The 22,335-nt window shown below is 34.0% G+C and overlaps 6 protein-coding genes across 16 annotated transcripts; 3 read left to right on the top strand and 3 right to left on the bottom strand.

The window, feature by feature from the left end:
- Positions 1-321: 321 nt before the first annotated feature.
- LOC106303131 lies at positions 322-696 on the bottom strand. The gene has a single exon (XM_013739479.1). The coding sequence runs from the start codon at positions 694-696 to the stop codon at positions 322-324; it is 375 nt and encodes a 124-aa protein (XP_013594933.1).
- A 3,265-nt stretch (positions 697-3,961) lies between these two features.
- On the top strand, positions 3,962-4,845 carry LOC106305943. The gene has a single exon (XM_013742373.1). It carries the CDS (start codon positions 4,116-4,118, stop codon positions 4,785-4,787), a length of 672 nt encoding a protein of 223 aa, XP_013597827.1. The 5' UTR covers positions 3,962-4,115; the 3' UTR covers positions 4,788-4,845.
- A 3,061-nt stretch (positions 4,846-7,906) lies between these two features.
- On the top strand, positions 7,907-10,268 carry LOC106305944 (proteasome subunit beta type-7-A). Its single transcript, XM_013742375.1, has 9 exons — positions 7,907-8,004; positions 8,135-8,297; positions 8,627-8,768; positions 8,873-8,969; positions 9,056-9,125; positions 9,209-9,313; positions 9,398-9,496; positions 9,700-9,787; positions 9,978-10,268. The coding sequence occupies exons 2-9, from the start codon at positions 8,154-8,156 to the stop codon at positions 10,055-10,057; spliced, it is 825 nt and encodes a 274-aa protein (XP_013597829.1). The 5' UTR covers positions 7,907-8,004; positions 8,135-8,153; the 3' UTR covers positions 10,058-10,268.
- A 587-nt stretch (positions 10,269-10,855) lies between these two features.
- LOC106305945 (eukaryotic translation initiation factor 3 subunit I-like) lies at positions 10,856-14,008 on the bottom strand. 4 transcript variants are annotated; one of them, XM_013742376.1, is made up of 12 exons: positions 13,923-14,008; positions 13,559-13,829; positions 13,237-13,452; positions 13,013-13,146; positions 12,812-12,931; positions 12,627-12,716; positions 12,451-12,537; positions 12,272-12,351; positions 12,131-12,163; positions 11,340-11,384; positions 11,118-11,250; positions 10,858-11,008 (listed from the first exon to the last, which is right to left on the bottom strand). In XM_013742376.1, exons 2-12 carry the CDS (start codon positions 13,740-13,742, stop codon positions 10,943-10,945), a joined length of 1,188 nt encoding a protein of 395 aa, XP_013597830.1. In that variant the 5' UTR covers positions 13,743-13,829; positions 13,923-14,008; the 3' UTR covers positions 10,858-10,942. The 4 variants fall into 4 exon arrangements, 3 of the variants coding, with proteins under 3 accessions (XP_013597831.1, XP_013597830.1, XP_013597832.1); XR_001263098.1 differs by having other exon boundaries at positions 10,931-11,008; positions 11,118-11,245; XM_013742377.1 differs by lacking the exon at positions 13,923-14,008 and having other exon boundaries at positions 10,856-11,008; positions 13,559-13,916.
- A 2,136-nt stretch (positions 14,009-16,144) lies between these two features.
- LOC106303589 lies at positions 16,145-19,184 on the bottom strand. 3 transcript variants are annotated; one of them, XM_013739869.1, is made up of 9 exons: positions 18,945-19,184; positions 17,799-17,892; positions 17,594-17,670; positions 17,294-17,400; positions 17,125-17,210; positions 16,954-17,007; positions 16,711-16,864; positions 16,600-16,613; positions 16,145-16,505 (listed from the first exon to the last, which is right to left on the bottom strand). In XM_013739869.1, the coding sequence occupies exons 1-9, from the start codon at positions 19,063-19,065 to the stop codon at positions 16,403-16,405; spliced, it is 810 nt and encodes a 269-aa protein (XP_013595323.1). In that variant the 5' UTR covers positions 19,066-19,184; the 3' UTR covers positions 16,145-16,402. The 3 variants fall into 3 exon arrangements, with proteins under 3 accessions (XP_013595323.1, XP_013595322.1, XP_013595321.1); XM_013739868.1 differs by having other exon boundaries at positions 17,294-17,403; XM_013739867.1 differs by having other exon boundaries at positions 17,294-17,409.
- Positions 19,185-19,771: 587 nt separating this feature from the next.
- On the top strand, positions 19,772-22,075 carry LOC106305605. 6 transcript variants are annotated; one of them, XM_013741964.1, is made up of 8 exons: positions 19,772-19,903; positions 20,353-20,515; positions 20,593-20,704; positions 20,831-20,956; positions 21,202-21,324; positions 21,401-21,509; positions 21,581-21,682; positions 21,762-22,070. In XM_013741964.1, the coding sequence occupies exons 5-8, from the start codon at positions 21,240-21,242 to the stop codon at positions 21,997-21,999; spliced, it is 534 nt and encodes a 177-aa protein (XP_013597418.1). In that variant the 5' UTR covers positions 19,772-19,903; positions 20,353-20,515; positions 20,593-20,704; positions 20,831-20,956; positions 21,202-21,239; the 3' UTR covers positions 22,000-22,070. The 6 variants fall into 6 exon arrangements, with proteins under 6 accessions (XP_013597418.1, XP_013597415.1, XP_013597413.1 ...); XM_013741961.1 differs by having other exon boundaries at positions 19,772-20,019; positions 21,075-21,324; positions 21,762-22,069; XM_013741959.1 differs by having other exon boundaries at positions 21,075-21,324; positions 21,762-22,069.
- Positions 22,076-22,335: the final 260 nt, after the last annotated feature.

Raw genomic sequence — 22,335 nt, forward strand, 5'->3', positions numbered from 1 at the left:
AAGTTTTTTTTTTTGTTTGTTAACCATGAGGCTTTGGATCTAAGCCTATCATCTCATTCGAGAGGGCCATAACATGTTAATTAAGTTTTATTGTCCGTCGTTGATGTTATTTCCCCAGCTCTTCTCTTTAGATAACTGGGCAAGATGCCGGCTATATATCTTTTTTTTTTTTTTGTGAAGAATTCGTATATCGAATCGAATTAATAACATCAAAAAAAAATACAACACACAATCAAATTCAAACGTTAAAGAAATACAGAAATATCCCACGTTGCAAACTCTATATGGCCAACCCAAAGTCATCATTTGATCTCCTCTGTTTCAAAAGAAAAACAAGCTGGCCGCTCCTCCCGCCGCAGCAATAGCAACGGTCAACTCGGTTGAAGAAGATCTAGAGGCGGAGCTAGACGGCGATGTTTTAACATTCATATCTGTTTCGGGTTGTGCAAGTGTAGCCTCGGTGGGGCTAATGGGCACGTAATCACCCACCACCTCGATACCGTCCGGTGCAAGTTCTATAGGGATCTCATAATCGGGATAATCTTGAGACGGACCAAGGCTTTTTGTAGAGTTGTCTGCTGGTGATGATTTGTTGTCTACAGGTTGAGGTTTTTCAGCATCTGCTGCTTCTGCTAACGTTCCATTAGCGATGGTCAAGATTACCACAAGGAAGACGATTAAAAAATGACTCGTCATGGTATATATATTTGTGTGTTGATTTGGTTTCCCTCGTCACTTTAAATTGAATGCCTCCTTTTTGTTTGGCTAGCTATAAAGTATTGTATGTGAGGGTCAGAGAGCAGATCGATTGAACCTTCAAGAAGAATTGAAGAGAAAGGGAAATGGAGATTGAGAATTTAAACTTGTTTGGTTAAGTGTTTATTAGGTTGGTTGCTATTTACAGTTACGGTTTTTACCCATATGTGAGTACATGAGCTATTTTTTTCTGTATATATATATACATTTCTTGTTTAACTATTTTAGAATATTGTTGGGGGTAATTCTAACTAATTGTTTGTTTTAATATGCATGTATTTGATAATTGAAAACAACACAAAACCATATGTACATCAAACATCTTTATGAGTTTCATGTATATGTATATGAAATTATAATAGAATTCTATTAACATTCACAAGCTAATTATTTTTATTGATTTATATATATATATATATATATATATATATATATATATATATATATATATGTGTATATCTATATATAACCTCTTTGGTGTTAAATTATATTCTATTTTCATGGTAGTGTGTAATTCTAACCCTATGTTTATGATTTCATGTAAATTGTTGTATCATGGATCTTCCACATTGTTATCCGTATTTGAAAATGTACTATCAAATTGAAAAATGGATGTAAATTACAAACATAATAGACCCTTTTAACCACAAGAATATAATCATCATCTATATATTAAAAGAGAAACATTACAACCTTTGAACCATGACACGTGTCATCACGAGAATCAATTTCAAAATTCTTAGAAAAATAAGTTGGTTCATCTAAACATATAATATATATTTTTATTAAATTAATCATATAATTAATTATTAATATAAAACTATTCTTCATTATTTTCTTAAATAGAACATACAGAATTACCTAATCTGATCAAAATATATATATTAATTAATGATTTTAAATAATAAAGATTTCATAATAATTTATACTTCCTCTATCATTTTTGTTTTATATTAGTATTATTAGAATAAATTAGACAATCAAATTAACCAAATACTAAAAATTTTGATTTTTCTATATATGTTATATTTTGAATTTTAAAAACAAATATAAATCAATAACTTTTAACAATCTCACTTTGAAAATTTGTGATCAGTGGTTTAATTTTTATATAAAACAAGATACAAATGTTCATAAAATTATATGAGTATGATGTCTTATTTAATAAATATCATATTAATTATATATATACAAATATCGTTTTAATTAAATTATATATTATATAAATGCATAAATTTCAAAATTTCAAAATTTTCATTGAACAAATCCTAAGATTTTAATATTTTAGTTTCAAAATTTCATTGAATTTGTAAAAATGATTATAAATTAATAAAAAATATTAAAAGTTCCATATTGATTTTTTTCAATGTTTAGATGTTTTTGTTATAAAAATAAAAATGATCATAAAACCATGTGAATATGAAATTTTTATTTAATAAATAGTCATATTAAAAATATATACTATACATCGATGTTCATATCATTTAAATTTAATTATTAACAATATAAAATATAAAAATGATTATTTGAATCTACTTACCATAAAATAATTGTAAATGATAATGATTATTTTGATCTATATGTCCGCACCAATTTAGTTAAATATGTAATAGTTCCTGATCTTGCACGAATTTAATATAAGCAAAAAAACACAAATCTCTTATATATTAAAAGATAAACCATTTTTTTAAGTTGTAACATTTAGTTAAATGCTTAGGTGTCAGCTTCATAGCCTTCCTCACGAACTTTATTTGAAAATTCTTATGTTAATAGAAATATTACAATACAACCATTGAATGGACCGTTCATTACTATAAAATTATAATGTTCTCAATTAATTCTCAAAACAGATAAATGCAATGTATGTTAAAAAGGAAAATTTGACATATCTTATGTACATGTTGTTTACGTAAATGAACTTGAATCAATTGCTTATGTTATTCCATAAAAGATTGAATATTTTTTATATGGTAAGTATATAGTTCGTTTAATAAATAGTGATTTTCTAGACATAATAACAACTATTTCATGTCTAATCTCCTAAACTATATTTGCGAAGTGATTTATACACATGTCGTCACTACAATCATTTTCGCTGGAAAAAAAATGACATGACACTTAAAATAGATGACATGGTTTTAGAAAATAGTGACATGACATCATATTAATTGTGAGATGTAAAATTTCCTTATAAAAATTTAAATCTTTTTGCAGTGATTTTAAATATGATAATAAAAATAACTCATATATCATCATTAATGTCAATTTTGTAAACTATTAAATATATTAATAATTCATATATCACTATATATGTATCTCACATTAATAAAAATAAACTAAATAAAATAACACTAATCCAAAAAAAATTGATAGTTAAATATTTAAGCATTATTTAAATTTATATGTTCATCTTCACCGTTTAAATTAACAAAAAGATTTTTCAGTTTAACTAAAACAAACAAAGTCTCAAATTTATTAGAATTTATATTTATATGTAAATATATATATGTATATATGTATATATTTAAAATTAGATGGAAAGATATATATATATATATATATTTAAAATAAATAATCATTAAACACAATAATATAATTAAAACTATTTTAATAAAATCTAATTTTATCTTTATTAAAATTTAAATAGTTATACCAAATCAAAAGAAATAAAATTACAAAAGTACGTTTATGATTTTTTATAACAATTGAAGTTAAAATATAAATTAATAATGTTGAAATATAAATCAAAATTTTCTTTTGAAATTAAAAATATTATGTTAAAAATTACTATTTTTGCGCATGACGCAGGAAAACTCCTAGTTCTTTTTAAAAAAAGGCGCGGAAGATGGTTAATTCTCACACAATCAAATTTATATATCATTTTCTATTTTTGGCAAAAATATTATTAATGGGTCAAGTTAATTAAAGCCGAAATTTAAAAGTGTGGACTTTAAAAATAAAAACTTATCAACAACTATGGTTCATATATTATTTATCAACTTTATATTCATGCACAAGTGTTATATACAATTTTACACTTCATAAAATTATAGTTATTGCATAACATTAAAATTTTGTATGAGTAAATATTATAGTAGAAATTCACCCCGCGTAAGTGTGCGGGTTATCAACTAGCGGTTATTATAACAACTAAGATACCATGATTATATTAATTAATCATAAATAATACAAACTAAACCTTTATTACAACATCCTAACCTTCGTACTATGAACGAATTTAACGAGTTGAAAATCGAACCGGAGTGCGGACCGTTTTTAAATGAGCCAAAAAATTAAATAGTACACGTATAATAATGTGTTAGATGTAATATGAAACCAAATAGCAACTTTTTAGTCATATGAAAAAGAACCATGCAACGGCGGCGAGAACGGATCCGGAGACAGAGATCTCCATCGATGAGGCTCTTCCCGTCGGAGCTGAAGCTTCGGCGCCTTCGCTGGCGGGTCCTTCATCAGCGGACGATGAAGGAGACATGTTCGGAGTGGGAGATGGCGGAGATGAGGCGGAAGGCGAGTCAGATGAGCTAGTGGGACCTTCGGAGCTATCGCCAGAGCTTGAGTCGGGGCTTGAAGCCGGAGTTTTGGTCGAGGACGATGTCGGAGGCTTTGCATTGGCTCCACCACCTGAAGATGGGGAAGCGCTAGGAGTAGCGGTTGAGTTCTTCTTGGCGTTGGTCGGAGCAGAAGCAGTAGGCGGCGAGGTCGGAGCCGAGGCGGTTGATTTTTGCGGTGATGCGGCGGGAGATTTTGGCGATGATGCAGCGGCGGGAGATTTTGGGGATGGTGCAGCGGTTGCTTTTGGCGTTGATGCGGGGGTGGATTTTGGCGATGCTGCAGCGGCGGGAGAAGGAGATGTTGAGCTTTTGTCGCCGTTAGCTTTAGGCGCTCCCGCTGGCTTTGGAGGATCGGCAGCGAAGACGGCTGTAATGGCCAAGGCGGCGACGGCGAGAGGTAGGAGCTTAAGAGTCATTATGTATGTAAGACTTTTTTTGAATGCAGTAATTAATTAATTTAATTTCTTATTATTTTTGTGACCTGCGTGGTTTTATAGTGAATGTGAAAGAGATTTTAAAGCGAAGAAAAGAGTTATTTTGGAGAAATGAACGAAGAAGTAAGTTTTTAATTTATAGGAATTTTACAGATTTGACCGTAGTTATGATTGACCGGGTCCATCGGAAATTGTCTTAAAAATTTAATGGTTTCACCTTTTGTTAGTAAAAGAGAGAACATGTGGTGATGGTAATTTCAACTTTCAAAAGACAATATAGAGAACACTTGACTAGTGTAATACTCATGAATTGTAGTGAAACTGATATTGTATACTAATTTTCTTACCAACGTCAATTTATTTTCCATTTCTTTTCATTCTTCTCTTATTTTTTTCTTTCTTTAATTACCACTTGCAGTGTAATTTGAAAAAAAAAAGGAAAAATTATATGAAAAACCTTAAGAAAAGTTCAGTTTCATCAGATATTTTTTAATAAATAAATAAAGATGTTCGATGTTACAAAAATAATAAAGATGTTAGTTTATAAGTTATTTATGAAATTTATACCCAGTTTAATACTTTTATCTTGTAGGATAAATATTTACATTTCAATCTTATATACTATTTAATTTTAGATTTATATATGAAGCATTTAATAAATAGATATATACTGTGAACCAAGTTTGATCCAATGGTATTATAGTGAACCGAGATTCTATTCGGTTTGGATTTTGATTCGGTTTTAGAAAGATAGAATCCATGTTCGAAAACGCGGCTAAGGCGGCCGGAAAGTCGCCGAAAAAACGTGGTGCGGCCTCCAACCGTGGCGATTTGACCCTAGGCACTTACTTAATCGGAAAAGTTTTAGAAATCATCATTATTGTCGATTTGGAATCCAAAATTGATTATTCTTTAATAAATTAGTTATATATTGATTAAAACATATAATATTAGCAAGAAAAACAATAGAAATCGTAAAAAAAAAAAGAAATCGTAAAAAAAAGAAGGTAGTTGTAATTTATTCTGAAAATCGCAGATCTGAGGAAGAAGATAAGGTTATTTCTGTAATTTCTATTTCATTTAACCTAAAAACTGATTAAATAGACCAAAAACGCACTAGGGATTTGAAACTGCGATGGGTGAGACATAACAGAGGTCACGGACCACTACACCATGCACCAATATTGTCTTTATCTCCCATATTTAATATATCGTCCTATATTATTTATTTAATTTTTATTTATTAAATTAAAAATTTTAAAATGAAACTAACCTTAGAATTACCTAATCTAATATATGTTACTAAACATACAATGATAAACATCTTAGATATATATATGAATTAATAAAATTTATTTATAGAAACAATTAAATATCATATATTACATTATATAAATTGATTATATACATTTAAATACATATGATACTATATAAACAATTATAAAAACAGTTTTAATATATTTATATTAGTAGTGAATACAATAAATCATAGATTTTAGAAAACTAATTAATGTAAACCTAATAATATTAACTAAACTCACTCATTCTCTCTCTCTCTCTATATATATATATTCTAAAATGTTTCAAATGAACGCAAAACAGTCAAATATATAATTTTAAAAAATTCTCATCATTTTCCAATGACAATGTGATATCATAGATAAGTTATCACATTTAGAAATGATTAAAATATTTTTATATTTCAAAACATAAAAAATATATGGTAAGTCATTTAAAATTATATTAATCAAGAAATGTTATTTAATTCATCTATTAATATAAACAGATGAAATTAATTATTATACAGTATACGGTATAATAATGAGATGTATATTTTGAGGTATAGTAAACTTTTAAAAAGTACAATAATAAAATTTTAACAAATTTTATACAAATAAAAATACTTTATTTTGATATAATTGGATCTCACATTAAAATTAAGTATATATGCCTAAAATAACAATATTTCGTTATTTAAAAATTAAAAATTATTTTTTCTTATTAATTAATCAAATTTAATTAACATATGTATATATGTTTTAAAGGAAGAAATGGTTTGTTTAACCCATTTAAGTTTTATGTTAAACACTAAATAAAAATGAGTGAGAAAGTGTAATTTGAGATTTGACAAAATTATGAGAGAAATTACTTAGACTACTATTTTCCTAATACATGTTTTCATGTTTACATTAACCAAATTTATCCTTGGTTTTTAAGAAACAAATCATACTATATATTAATTGAGAAGTCACTTAAGTGATTTTTTTCTTATGTATGGTTAATAGGTTAAGTTTTAAAAAATAGTATAATTTGATTGATTGTTGACGTTTATTAGTTATTTATTTTAATCAGATCTAAAAATAAAAGGTAACTATAGAACTAATTAATATAAACTACCAAATAACACAAACAATATTACAAATAATAATTTATGGTAACTAATTGTAGAATTGGAAAAATAATATATATGTTTTATCAATTTATTTTTCTTTATCAATTATTTATATATAATTAAATAAAATACTTTAACTTTTTTTATTGAAAGAAATTTAATGGTTATATATTTTTATATAAAATAATTAGATTTGTGGGTAAAGAATTATTAGAACTTTTTATGTTTTCTAAAGTCCACACGAAAACATTTACAAAATATTTTCATGATAAAAGCATCCGATCATTGTATTGGTCCTACACAAAAAAAACTCTCTTTATTATTTCTTGAAAACTAGAGTATTCCCGATTTTTTTACGTGTTAAAATAAAATACAAAGTAATTCTACAATCAATTAACTGAATTAATTATAATATTATTTTTTTTTGTAATATTTTAAATCTCACATATCTTCTAAAAATATATACTGAAATTTTTGATTATCCAACTATTGAAATTAAAAATAAAAATTTTAAATTTTTTAATTATTATTAAAAAATTATAACAATGTAGACATAATATATATTTTTTATTTAATATAATTACCTGCAAAATTGCGGAAAAATCGCATAGTAAAACCTTAAAACATATACAAGTACATTAAATTACTCCCTAATTGATTGATTCGGTGCTAGGCTCAGAATGAAATGAAAGTATCTGAATAGATGGGCTCAGGAAGGGCCCATTCGAACCTAAAGTTTAATTGGGGAAGAAGAAAACTCTGTCATAGTATTTTTGTTCTTCGCTTTCTTCTCTTTCTCTCGTCGTCTTCTATTTTCCGATTCGAGCAGAGTTCGTGTCCATTCCAGGTAAACTACTCTTTAGATATCTCTTCTCGATTTCGGTGAAACCCACAGTCGATTCTCCGGCCTTCTATGTTCTCGATCCGGTCTGGGTAACTGTGTTTGATGCTTAATTACTTCACTCTATTGTTTGCAGACCTGGTCAATTTTGCAGAATGTCTCAGTCAACAGTTGATGTTCCGCCCAAGGGTGGGTTCAGCTTCGATCTGTGTAAGCGAAACGATATGCTTATTCAAAAGGGTCTCAAAGCTCCCTCCTTTTTGAAGACCGGTACTACCATCGTCGGTTTGATCTTCAAGGTCCCTCTTTTATCCTCATGAATGTTAGGTCTAACGAATCTTTTTATAATGCGGAAACTAGAAACTGTGGAGTTTGATTAGTGAAGAAGTTGAGGCTTAAGATGAGCCACACAGCGACTAGATTGTTTCTACTACATGTGATAGTTTAGCTTTATACTGTAAATCGCTTTTGGGTATATAACCATTTACAAAGCACCTAGTGCCAATGCAGTGTTGCCTGTTTTTTTTTTTTTTAACTAGCTCGGCCTCTCCCTGTAGTTTAGAACACATCAATTAAACAATGTCTGGTAGCTATATAATACTGATTTCAATTTTTGCGTGTTGAATAGGATGGTGTGATACTAGGTGCGGATACCCGAGCAACTGAAGGGCCTATCGTTGCTGATAAGAACTGTGAGAAAATTCACTACATGGCTCCTAACATTTATTGCTGTGGTGCTGGAACCGCTGCTGACACTGAAGCAGTCACTGGTATGTCCTCTCTGACTTTTAAGAAATCATAATCTTATAGATATAATGCGTTGCTCGACAGAACTTGATGCTTTAGTTATCTTGGTTTCTGTCTCATTGTTCAGATATGGTCAGCTCACAGCTGCGGCTGCATCGTTACCAGACTGGCCGAGACTCTCGGGTTATCACTGCTTTGACCCTTCTCAAGAAACACCTTTTCAGGTACATTTTTTCTTCTTCTACTATCTCCTCCATAAACTCAGAACTTAAAAGAAAGATAGGTGACTTTAAACACTCGCTTCATCCAGCTATCAAGGTCATGTCTCAGCTGCTCTCGTCCTTGGTGGAGTTGATATCACAGGGCCTCATCTGCATACTGTAAGTTTTTTAAATTTCCAACTACTGTTTTTCTTCTTTCGCTTGTTTTGTTGTTATTCTTATCAGCTTTTACTAAAACACAGATATACCCACACGGTTCAACGGACACTCTACCATTCGCTACAATGGGTTCTGGTTCTCTTGCTGCTATGTCTGTCTTTGAGGCGAAGTATAAAGAAGGTCTAACTGTAAGTAAAAGCAGGGACATTCATCTTTTTAATCTTCCGATGTGTTCTTTCTTCCAGTCTTTTATCGATTTTCTTGTTCTCTAGAGGGATGAAGGAATTAAGCTGGTCGCTGAAGCCATATGCTCGGGTATATTCAACGACCTGGGTAGTGGTAGCAACGTGGACATCTGCGTTATCACTAAGGTTTGTCTTCACCCTTCTTTGTCTGATTACCTGCGATTAATCTACAGAACTCCCTCTGGTCAGCATATGTTACTCATAATCTATCATATCATAGACATTCTAGTATATAACCATTAAACTAGGGAGAGCCCAACTCTTTGCATCCCCTCTGTCTTGTTTGTTGCTTGTTGAACTTGTTATCTGACACTTGTATTGGCGAACAGGGAAACAAGGAGTATCTCAGGAACTACATGGAACCAAACCCAAGAACCTATGTGAGCAGCAAAGGCTATTCGTTCACCAAGAAAACCGGTAAAGCTAATCTCTATCTCTCTCTCTTTACTTGATCAAACACAACATGATAGGGAGGCTCTCAAGGGATATCCTTATTTGAGCCAGTATTGCTAGTCTCGGCTTTAGTCTACTCGTAACATCCTGATTCGCTTCCAGTTTTCAGTACCCTTTGGTTCTCACTTGAGTTGATTGTGTATATTGTAACCAGAGGTTCTTCGCACCAAAATCACCCCATTGATGGAGCGAGTTGAAATTACAGAAGTGACTGGTGAAGCTATGGAAGAGTAAATGAAGTGCTCAAGCTCAAGTCTCCAGCAAGAGCGTAACGTAGTGTGCGTGAGACATATCAGTGTTTTGTCTTTTCTTCACCAATGAAAATGTTTTAAGGATTATTCCAAATCTTGTGGCTCTGTCCCATCTTTAGGATTTCATTTCACTCTCATGAGAATCGGAAATTTTTCTTTAAAAGTTAAATACATTCAACGCTGGTTTTTCCAAACCGAACCGAATCATTCCGCATAGTTTACCAAATTATCTATACCGGTTATCTACTTTGCATTTTTATCAAGAGAGCGGTGCTTATCAGGAAGGGAGTTCCAGAAACACACATCATCTTTCTCAACCTTATATCGGTAAAAGACTAACCAAACAAAACCTCATGTTTTCTCTTTCTGTTTTACAAGTAGCTAACACTGTTTGCAGACCGTTACTTTGGTACACACAGTTAAATTATCTCAATAGTAAAAGCTGGTCTGGAAATTTCAAAGAAAGCTAAATGGGTGGTAGTAACCAATCACACCATCCATTCATCAATTATATTTCTTGTTTGCCAATATTCGTTTAAATTCTCTGCTTCTCAATCCAGTACTGATTACATTACATTCAGACACATGCTTTGTTTATTTGGTAAGACTAATCTCAAATCTCATAAGCTTATAATTATTGATCAACTTTGGCTCCATACGACTTGAAATTGTATAAAAACACATGACACATGGCTAATGATTCCAGGTAAAATTAGAACCAAACCATCTCATTGCATTGAAACGTCTTTCAATTCAAACCAACGTTATCATTGCAATAAAAAAAAAAAAACAGACACAGGGTTCACGAGCAAGATAAACAACAAAGGTTTTTAAAAAAACGTAGAAAACAAAGCTTCTTTTTCTGGTATTAATGTTGTTTGGTTTCAACCTTCTTCTTCTGCCAGAGCCTGTCGACTCCACTGTCAGCATCACCCTACACATCATTTCAAGAAAGTATCAACACTTGTTGGTCCAATGATTTAGGGGTCAATGCTATTGCTACTAGAGTGAAACTAGGCATGATCCTTGACTCCTTGACAAACCTGAGCACGGACAAAACCGCAGAGAGCTAAGGTAGTGAATTGGCCTGTGTAGATACCATCAGCATCGAGATGGCCAATGTTGAGCTGCACGGAAGCATAATCCTTTGATGTGATCAACCTGTTTGTCGCTGAGCTGCCAAAATAAAACCACGCAGAAAAAGAAATACTCAGATTTACTAATCACTTAAGTAAGAAGAAGATTTTCATAATTACAGTCTTTACCATTTCCTTGACCTTCTTCGTTCTGCATCTTTTCTCTTTGAAATGCTACAAAACAAATAAATGGAGTCTTAACTAAATCTAAAACAAATATATGTACACAGTTAAGATTATAAATCCAACAAAAAAAAATGAATTTCTTCAGTACCAGGTCCAGGTGTATAAGCAGCTAATGACGACGACGAAGACAAAACAAGGAGGAAAACTACACACCTATCGTCTATACTCTATACGGAAGCAGAGCCCTAAGCTTCAACTTTTGCTCTGTTATGACAATAATAACCTAAACTGCTTACGACATCGTTTTGACAATATGATTGCTAGGAAAGCATTATCTATATGTCTGCACTATGGCTTTTAGACTACAGAGCTTCTTCACGAGTGAGATTAATGGTCGCTTTAAGCAAAACTTCAAATTTCTTGAACGCAAAGCAATCCAGTATGAGAATATGATTGCTAAGAAAGGAAAACTCATCAAGAAAGATATTAGAATATAACATAAAGATATTTGAACTGAATGAAATAGTTTAAAAGGAAAACTCATCAAGAAAGATATATTAGAATGGGAGTCCAAAATAATCAGGTTATTAATAACTTGTCATTAAAAATGTATGAAATGTGCAAATCCTAATGATCCGAGCAAAAATCCAAAAGCTTTCATATTTTAGCACCATGGTAGTACATGAAACCATTATAATGTTGAAAAGAGAGACAACGAAACAGGGACTGAGAGATTTGTTTAAGAAAATATCTAAATCTTGATGTTGAAGTAATCAGAGTCAAAATGATGCAACCTGACGTAACCATCTTCACCTCCACTTGAGAAACTGCAAAAGAAAGAAAGAAACTCACAAACTCAGTAACAAAGCCAATAGAAAGAAAAAAAAAACAGTATGTGACATATTATATGAATCAATCAGATAATGTTACTTTACCTCCTTCCATCCGGGTTGAATGCCAAAGCATTGATAGGTCCAAAGTGACCTTTCACACCACCAATCTCCTCTTGCAGAATCTAATATATATCGTTTACATACCAAACAGAGTTATACTACATCTATTCTATGTTCCTGGTTGCAATTTTCAAGCAAAAGCCTCTTATTATAACACTAACCTTGTCATAAAACTTAGCCTCGAAGTTCCCAGCACGATGATCAGTGGTCGTAACAGCTGATGCATCTTGACCACCTCCAATCACAACCTTAAAGAGAGAAGAAATATAACATATCACAAAGACAACCTTGATTTTTAGGGACTAAACTAAAACTTATTACATATATTACTGCATACATGGTCGAGAAGTGGAGACATGGAGACAGCATTTACAGGCACCCCTGAAGTGTAAGTCTTAATAAGAGTCAACGTTCTCATGTCCCACAGCTGAAACCATTAACACACACCAAAAAAAAACACTCTTATCACCGGACAACTTTGAAACAAGCGATGGATAAGGAAGATAAACGAGGAAGACATGCCTTTGCCGTTTTGTCAAGTGAACCTGTAAGGAAGTGAGAATCATCCGCTGATTTACAGAGCGATGTGATTGTCTGCTTGTGACCCACTTCCTTATCTGTTTCCTTGAGCAGTTTTCCAGTCTAGCAAACAACAATGGCCGTACTATAAATGTTTTAAGTCAAATAATTTTAATGATTACACCACCAAAACTATTGAATTACCTCAGCATCCCAGATCCTGAGTACAGCATCTTCACCACCACTAACAATGGTTTGATTCAAAGGTCCCCAAACAGCTCTGTTAATCCTCTTTCTCCCCTCAGGATTCTCAAGAACGAGCACAGAGTCACCATCCTCTGCACCATTTTTCACAAAACAGCTTACTTTTTAAGACATAAAAACTTTTTTAAAAAACATTCCACGTAGAAATAGATAAGTAAACTTACGGTCTTGGGGATCTTCAGCGATGCGTTTGACATGGATAGCAGAAGTACGCTCCATGAAGGGATCAGTGGTGATCACAGCAAGCTTATCACCAACGGAGAAATCCACAGACCTGGCAGGGGAACTGAACTTGAAACTGAACAGCTGTGTTTCAGTTTTCACATCCCATAGCTTTGCAGTCTGATCAGCACTACCGGTTATCAACCTCGACGAGTCTCCTAAGATTCACAAACAAATCAACAACAACAAAAAAAAAGATCAGATTTTTTTTTTTTAAATTGAAATAATACAAAATCTAAAAGCACAGAAACAAAAGGGACGTACTTGAGACATCACAGCACCAAACAGCACCATTGTGGCCACGGTAAGTGCCATGGCGTTCGCCGTTGTCGGCATACCAGAGAGTGGGAATGTGATCCTTGGCGCAGGAGAAAAGCATGTCTCCATCTCTGTTGTACCTCAGGAACGTCAATGGACGTTCATGTCCCTTCATCAATATCGGCCTCATTTTATCAAAGCTCTCTTCTTCTTCTTTTCTGATGCAAGAGAGAGAGAGAGAGAGAGATTCGAAGTCTTATCACAACAACAACTCAATCTGAAAACAGACACAAGACGAAAATCGATTCAGGATGGAAAGATTATAAGTTGGAAGGAGAGTGCATGTAATTGAGTTGTTTTTGTTGTTAACCAGCTAAACGAGGATGAGAAGTTGCAGACGATGAACGAAGAAAACAGAAAGAGAGTTCTGGAACAAAAGCCCTAAATGTGTTTAGTTGAGTTGTGCTTTTCAGACAAATATGCCCTTGTCTTATTATTTAAATAACTTGACATGCCATCAAGTTTGGTTACAAGCCCTTTTCTAAAAATCGGCCGCCTAGGCGCTACGCGTCGCTTTTCCGCCCCGATTTATGCCAAATCGGTTTAAAAAATCGGATATCCGATTTTTTCCGCCTAGACCGCCTAAATGACCGCCTAGCCGCCTGAATGACAGCCTAGCCGCCTAGGCGGCCGCCTAATCTATTTTTTTTTTTTTTTTTTTTTTTTTTTTTTTTTTTTATTTGATCTAAAATTTTATAAATATCATTTATATTCATAATTTTGATGAAAATTACACTATATTAAGTTTATATATTCTATTTGTGTGTTTTATACAATCTTAAACATGAAAATGTATTAATGTTATACACAATTAAAGATTAACATGTTTTATAACATAGTAAACCACCTAAAAATTCCGCCCGCATAATTTCCGATTAATCCCCGATTTTCTCTTTAGGCGCTAGGCCCAACCCGACCGCCCGACTAGCGCCTACCGCGTTCCGGAACAGAGGTTACAAGTTATTGTGTCCCACTCTACCGGCTTAAGCCAGTCCGTCTATACACTCGACCCGACCGGGTCCTCTAAATTGGTTAGATGAATAATCGATCGGTTTAATAATTAATTGGTCTAACTTTTTTTCTTTGGACAAACCAATTAATTGGTCTATTTTGTTTTTTTGGAAGTTGTTTTGTTTTCTGGGCTTAAATGTTAAATTTTGTACCAAAATTTTGTACCAAAATAACCGAGAGACGACACTATTACAAATAACACTACCTTACTAGATAGAAAAGAGGCAAGAGTTGGACCAAGAGAAGAACATTGCCAAATGGAAAGAGTATCTTTGATATATCATGAGACCACATTCGGTAATTTTGGCCTCCCCGAAAACACTGCTCCAATTGATTCATAATTCACCACGCAGCTTTGCAAACCCCCTAGTCAACTAAAGAACAGAACCACCAGCCACCACCGGAGGTAGGAGCACAGAACCAGAAGCTACACACCTCAATTCGCAACCGAAAGCTAAACTGCGCCTTCTGGATAGTCAAAACAAGATCACCGAGCAACCTTTATTTGATCGACTTCGGAAGTAATGCGATCCAAGCATAAAACGGGTTGTAAACACCAACAAAACCCCGACCTGAAGCCTCTAACCTGTAAAGAGAAGCAATGCTGCACCACTACACAAGGACAAATGAACTTATGAAATGATGGGATGTGAGCACAACCAAACGAGCCACTAGAGCGCTCAACGACTGCAACCGAGAACCGTCCTACTATCATGCATGTATTGTTTGAATATTTGGTCAGGTTGTTCGAGGTTTATCTCTTTTGGCTTTCTTGTTCTATCCTAAGCCTTACAAATCTTCATTAGAGAATCTTGCACATAGATTGATTTGTTAAACAAAGATGCAATAAGGAGACTTTAGATTGACTAAATGCCTTCCCATGGTTGATATAGATTATAGAGAACTTGGAAATGAGCGTTGTTTCTCCAATCAATATATTTAGGCTCCACACATAGTTTAAGGAGCACAACTGGTTGCAAACTACTGGTATAGTGTAAACGAAGTAACGCTGATATGCAGTGGAGAGGAAACAAAGGAAGCTTGGAGATGATGAGCTGGTATAAACAAGTGCTGATGGGTAGCTTTGATTGGTTAATAGAGTCAGTTTTTTTCAGCGGACTTGGCTATATAAAAAGGATCCGAGATCAGTTGTACTATCTCATGCCGTTGCTGCATCTGGATTTGAGCTTGGTCTCAAGTTTTTGAGAGTTCGAGGGAGTTTGGGAGCTTCAAGATCATATGCTTTTGCTCTGTGAACTTCTCTTTGGTTGTTTAATAAAGTTGCGAGTGAATGGGTCACCAATATAGTGTAGGATAGATACTCAGAGACAAGATAGGGAATGTTATAGGGTGGTACGGAGCCAAGATATATCCTCTTCTAGACGCAGAAGCAAAGGCCATTCTATGGGGCTCTGTTGAGTCTGGACAATAACGAGTTTACAGTTCACTCTTCATTGAACTATCAATGTCCTTCACCCTCTTAAAGTTTGCATTTAAGCCGCCAAAACTTGTAAACGTAAATTTCACACGAACAAAACAGAGTTTCTTTTGTGTTCAACATTGTGTCTCGACATGATATAATACCAACACATATATACACTCACCTATTACGTTAAACTAGAGTAGCTTTTATCACGAACTGAATAGAAAAAAGACCAACTTACCTCTTTATTCTTCAAATTGATCTCTTTTCAACACAAACGAAGACAACAATCCTTTAAGTTTTGCTTTGGCCTCAAAGAAACATACATGAAGAGTCTCTCATTTACCCATCTGACATCACTGGCGATGGCCTTCTGGTAAAGCTACCACTTTGTGAAAAGGTACTGTTCTTTGTGGCAATGCTCCGTCTTCTTCGTCATCATCGAATTCCAGCAAGTACCTGGTGCCATCAGAAGTTTTATCATAATTAAGCTCTTATGATGATGCTTAAATTAGTTTATGATGGATATGAGCAAAAGTATGGAGGAACTTACTCGTCAGACTTCCTCTGGAACCGGATGTTCAACATGCAGGTTTGAGTATTTAGAGTTTAGTTTCTTGTTGAAGCGACATTGAAATGGTGTGGAAACAACAACAAAACTAACCTTTCGTGGGGTGCTTATTACAGTCGCCTTGTAAAGCGCCGTGGTTCCTGGATACACAGCTAAGACAGGTTTCCCTGGTAGAAACTCTTGTGTGGTTGAAGGGTCATTCCTTTTTGGAAACGGTAATATACACGACATTGATAGTTTATACGTCCTACAAGATTACAAGAAAAAAAATAATCAGCAACTTAGTCAAAATGACACTGCAAAAAAAGTTTTCATATGAGCGCCTTAATTAATTACCTCTGGCCACCTCCTTCTTCATCATCTCCTGGCTCTTCATCAAGTACTTCAACTCTGTCACAAAAGTTTGAGCTTTCTTTTTAGATCCATGTATCGGTTTTATTCACATATAAGAAGACTTATCTTATCTTTAAAGAATGTGGGATTCTTATTAAAAGGGTCTAAGCTTACTCTTTTGTTTCTCTATCGAAGTGAATCACTTTCACCACAAACCATTCATCCTTCTCAGCATCATCGGCAGTGACTCTTGCAGCAACCTACATAAAAAAAAAAATGTTATTATGAACTTCTTTGGATTTAGTGAACCTACTCAAAGAAGAGAAGTAGCTCTTGTTGGTACCTGTTCACCCCTTAGACTGGCATAAGCCTCGATTTGGTTTCTCACGGAAGGAGAAACTCTTTGTACATCTGATTCCACTTTCATTCTCTTCCTCTTCTGATCGTTGCCTTCTGCCACTTATGTGATATCATTACAAGCATCGGAAAAATCTTAATCACACTTATATATATAACGAAATCATTGGAGAATTTCGAGACTCAAAAGAGTATTCAAGTCTTTGCTTTCTCACAAGAACAATGTAGCTCAAAGATCAAACAACAAAGGACTATCCAAAAGGTCTAAATGGTAATCGAAGTATACCTAGTTTTCTGCGTTGTTGCCCTGTTGGTCCAGATGGAAGCAGGGAATCCAACTGAGTGAGCAGAATGTTTGAAACACTGCGTTAAACACAAAGGTATAAGATTGGTGTTATAAAACCAAGATAAGTTGTCATTTGGCTGTATCATCACTCTCTAACTCAGTCGATGTAACAATGAAAAGGAAATGATGAAGGGATGTGGCTTACGTTACTTCACTTTCTGAAAGCTCTTTGGCTTGAATGTACAAATTTTTAAGCTTTGACAAAGAAGTATCACCAGGCTTCTCAACTACCTCAGGCGCTGCATTTTGAACACAATAAGCCAGATAACGTTACCAATCGGATGAGCATAATAACCTCCATAAGAAAAGATGAACTTTTAAGGCTAATAATGCTCACTAGAATTCCATAAACAAACATAAAAGAGATTGTTTGTGACTCAATTAATTGCCTTAATCCATATAGCTAAATATATCTGATACACCCAAATGTGGATATGTGCAATGGAAAGCAAATCTCAGCTATAAAGAGTCACACTAAGTTATCTAATTTCACCCTGTAAACGCGGGCAAAAGCCCAATACGGTGGTGAAGCCACCGAGTCCCAGCCACTAGGGAATTAACATTTCAGCATCGCTAAGTGGGGCCAGGATACTCCGTATAATTCAAAAAAAAAAAAGATTTCACCCTGTATGACTCTACTATGAAAAAGCTTCAGATTCTCATTAGTTTGTTTCCATAATAGATGATATGATACATCAAATCAACTGTGTTGTGACGGAAACACATGTCCAAACCCCTCGCTTATTATGATATTGTCCGTTTGGGCCTAAAAGCCCTTACGGATTTGTTCTTGTGAAGGCTTTTATGGCCTCGTACTAAATGGAGTTGGACCAGACTTATATATTAGATTTTTTTCGGTCTAATATTCGGAAATGAGATTTGGATTGCCTATTTACCATAACCACACTGTGTGAATACTTCCTGGTTACTATATCAAGGTTTAGTTTTGAGAAAATGAAAACTCTCCAAACAAGTTTAAGAGACATTGACAAATAATAAATGTCAGAAAACTGTTAAAGGAACTTGGCTAAATCTAAATCCTTTCTTCCATGGAAACATAAAGTTAGACCATTCTCTTACATTAATGAGATTACGTCTCTTACTATTTGGTTTCTTGGGCAGATAATATGTATTGATGTACTATGGAATTATGTAACATTACTTGGTCAATTACTTCGAAGATCTAAACACACAAACGATTTAGACAAAGACAAAAAAACTAATTTTTTTTAACACAATCAAGGATAATAATTGAAATCAATGAAGATCGAAAGCAGAAGAAAAGACATACTAGCTTGAAGCTTCTTATGCATCTTATTGATCTCGACAAGAACTTCTTCTTGTTCCTTCCTTAACCGATCAAGCTCCTTCGTGTTCTCCAGAATTCCGGCAATGTCCGGCGATGACGACATCGTTCTCAGGCTGCTGCAGAAAATCAGGCAAATTAATAATTTATGTTTCGATGTTGAAAACTCTCTCAGGAACTAGAAAAAAGATCTGAGTTTTTTTTTTCTCGTTTTATAAAAAAAAAGAATAATTTCAAAATCCAAGTCGATTTTTTAATTTTTGTTTGTGTTAGATTTTGATTGGCACAATTCAGGAGACGTTACGACGCCGTTTGTAGAAAGGGGAAAGTTATTAAGAGAATATTCCATATTTTCATTCGTTGTTAATGAGATTAGTGGTTTAATCCGGATCAAATTCTAAAATTACGATTTGGAAGGTGTGTAACTTTATATATGAGAGTATAGATTCGAATTTAAACAATTAATTTTTTTTTATTCAAGCTAATACTAACCTTGAATTACTGTTTATGCTATGTTTAATTAAAAAGATGACCCAAAAATAAGAGAAAAAAAAACTTAGGATAAATATCTCTTGATGCGTGATTTTTATCACTAAATCTTAGATTCCTTAATCTGTGATTATCATAATGTTATATTCTATCTGGCTGCCACGTGGTTAGCTTAACAGTCCCGGACATGTGTATGTCATGCCTAATTTAAATGGGGCTGAATGAAAGGCCCAAATTAAGCTCTTACTGGGCCTTGCATATTGACACGAGTGTAACTTGCACCAAAGTTAGCAAGAGAAGAAGAGATGATTGTGGTCCCAAGAGTTAAACAAAGGCTGCCGATTTTGCCGGTTCCCTGTAGTAATTTCGACGAAGCTTGGAACCAGTTCTTGATTTCGAAAGCTGTAAGATCTCGAGAAGCTCAAGGAGAATTCTTTTCTGCTCCGTTGCGAATGGTGATCAACCTTTTAGGAGTTTCTGTGTTTTTTTTCTAATTCTGCTGTCACTAAAAGTCAGACACGACCAAAACTGTGTGTTCCCTTTGTGTTCGTGTCTGTTTCGTTATATGATCGTATGTTCTTCGCTCTTTTTGAATTTTTTTCTGTGATCGCATGCTGCAGTATCGATAGTTTCACTGAACAAATGTGAAAGAAAAGCTTGATTTATTTATTTATGAGTTTATGATATTTTGACTCTGTTAATTTAGAATGGATGATCTTTTTTGGTGGGAATTATTAATTTTGACGCATGAGTATCGAAAATTGGGATCAATCCACTGTGATTCTGCTATTGCGGATTGGTTAAAGATAATCGAATTTTCTACTCTGTCATTGGCTTTTATCTCGTTTTTTTTTCCGTTGTTTCTTAAATTGATCATCTTTCCTTACTCTATTTTTTTTTGTAGTTAAGAGTAATCAAAAAATGCATTTGTGACGAAAGTGAAGGAAAGGAGTCATGATGACTTCTCTGTAGCACAACTTTACACATGCATTGACAGTATATATCAGATAAACAACCTATGACTAGGTATATTCTCTGGCAGGTGCTTGTGTTCTTTTTTTGAACAGGTATTAATCAATATACAGGCAGTAAAACCTTTTCTAATTTCAATCCTTATATGTAATATTTCTCTTTGGAGTTACAGTGAAACGATGAGAAGACCAAGTCAAATGATGAAACTTCTTCTAACATCCTTCTTCGGTGTTATAGTTGGTTTCCTTATGGGTATTACTTTCCCAACCCTTACCTTAACTAAGGTAAGAGTACCTCTTCCCTTCGTGCATCATTTCTCTATACCTTTTCCATTCATTTTGAACTTGATTATGACATTTGCCTACACAGTAATGGTTTTTTTTTTATCTTCTTGTTTTGAAATGGTTAAGATGAATCTTCCATCCACATTGTTTCCCTCCATCGATCTTGCATACATTGAGGATAAATACTCTGACTTGTCAAGAAAAAAGACTATTTAGTGCTTGGTCTTCTTCCACAAAGAGCCCCAAACTCAAGTAAGACATCCCTGATCCCCCTTATAGCTATAATGACACTAAGGTTGGGACTAGCTATTATTAGACTTTCTATGTTTTTATTCGAAATATGATGATGGAACTTTCTAAGCTAATGCAGATATGGGTTCCTACTAACTGTCGTGGTGCTGAGAGGCTACCCCAGATATAGTCACGCCTGAATCAGATTTGTACCTCCGTAGATTGTGGGGTGACCCTAATGAGGTTCATACATTTTTGTATAACAGTATGGCTTCAAGATTATGGGAAAATTCGGTTGACATGCATGCAGTACATAAAAACCAAGCAGCGGTATCTTGTAACATTTACAGTTGGTTATGATCAGAGGAAAAATATAGACGCCGAAGAAGGTATCCTGCTTCCTCCCTGTACTTCTTTTTCTTCTCCTTTTCTCATTGCTTTAACTTTGCGTTTCTCATTTCTCAGATAATTTCACTATAATGCTGTTTCACTACGATGGACGGGCCAGCGAATGGGGAAAATTTGAATGGTCCAAGCGAGCTATTCATGTGAGCATTCGGAAACAAACAAAATGGTTAGCCAGCTTCTTTCCTTAAGTAGGAGTTTCTAAGATTTACTTAAAATTCTATTCATTTTTTCTTGAAGGTGGTACGCCAAGCGATTTCTTCATCCTGACATAGTCGCCCCCTATGAGTATATCTTCATATGGGACGAGGATCTAGGCGTGGAACACTTCGATTCGGAAAAGTATGTTTTATTCCCCAAAGCTTCGACTTTCTTAAAATGGCTATTTCAAGGTGATGAAGATTTAGTTTTCTTTTGACAGGTATCTGGCGGTGGTGAAGAAACATGGTTTGGAGATCTCACAGCCTGGGTTGGAACCGTACGAAGGGTTAGAGGTGTCAATTGGGCGTGCTGACCATGGGCTAGCCCAGTCCAATTCATTTTGGGCGGGCTATGGACGTCCCCAATTTATAAATGGTTCAACTGGACAAAAGACCAATTGGTACATGGTCCAATTGGGTGAAGACCAAATGGACAATGGTTGTCCATGGGTTTCCTAAAACATGTTTATGAGTTTAACAAAAAAAAACATAACTTTACAATTTAACCCAAAACAATAGTTTTATCGTTAAAATAAAAAATTCACGATTTTGACGGAAAACATAATTTTACAATTTTGACGGAAAAATGTATTTCATTAGTTTGGCGGGAAAATGCAATTTCTCGGTTTTGGCGGGAAAACGCAATTTCTCGGTTTTGGCGGGAAAACGCAATTTCTCGGTTTCGGCGGAAAAACACAATTTCTCGGTTTCGGCGGGAAAACACAATTTCTCGGTTTCAGCGGGAAAACACAATTCTCGGTTTTGGTGGGAAAACGCAATTTCTCGGTTTTGGCG

Source organism: Brassica oleracea, chromosome C7, assembly GCF_000695525.1.
Source record: "Brassica oleracea var. oleracea cultivar TO1000 chromosome C7, BOL, whole genome shotgun sequence".
Lineage (NCBI taxonomy): Eukaryota > Viridiplantae > Streptophyta > Magnoliopsida > Brassicales > Brassicaceae > Brassica > Brassica oleracea.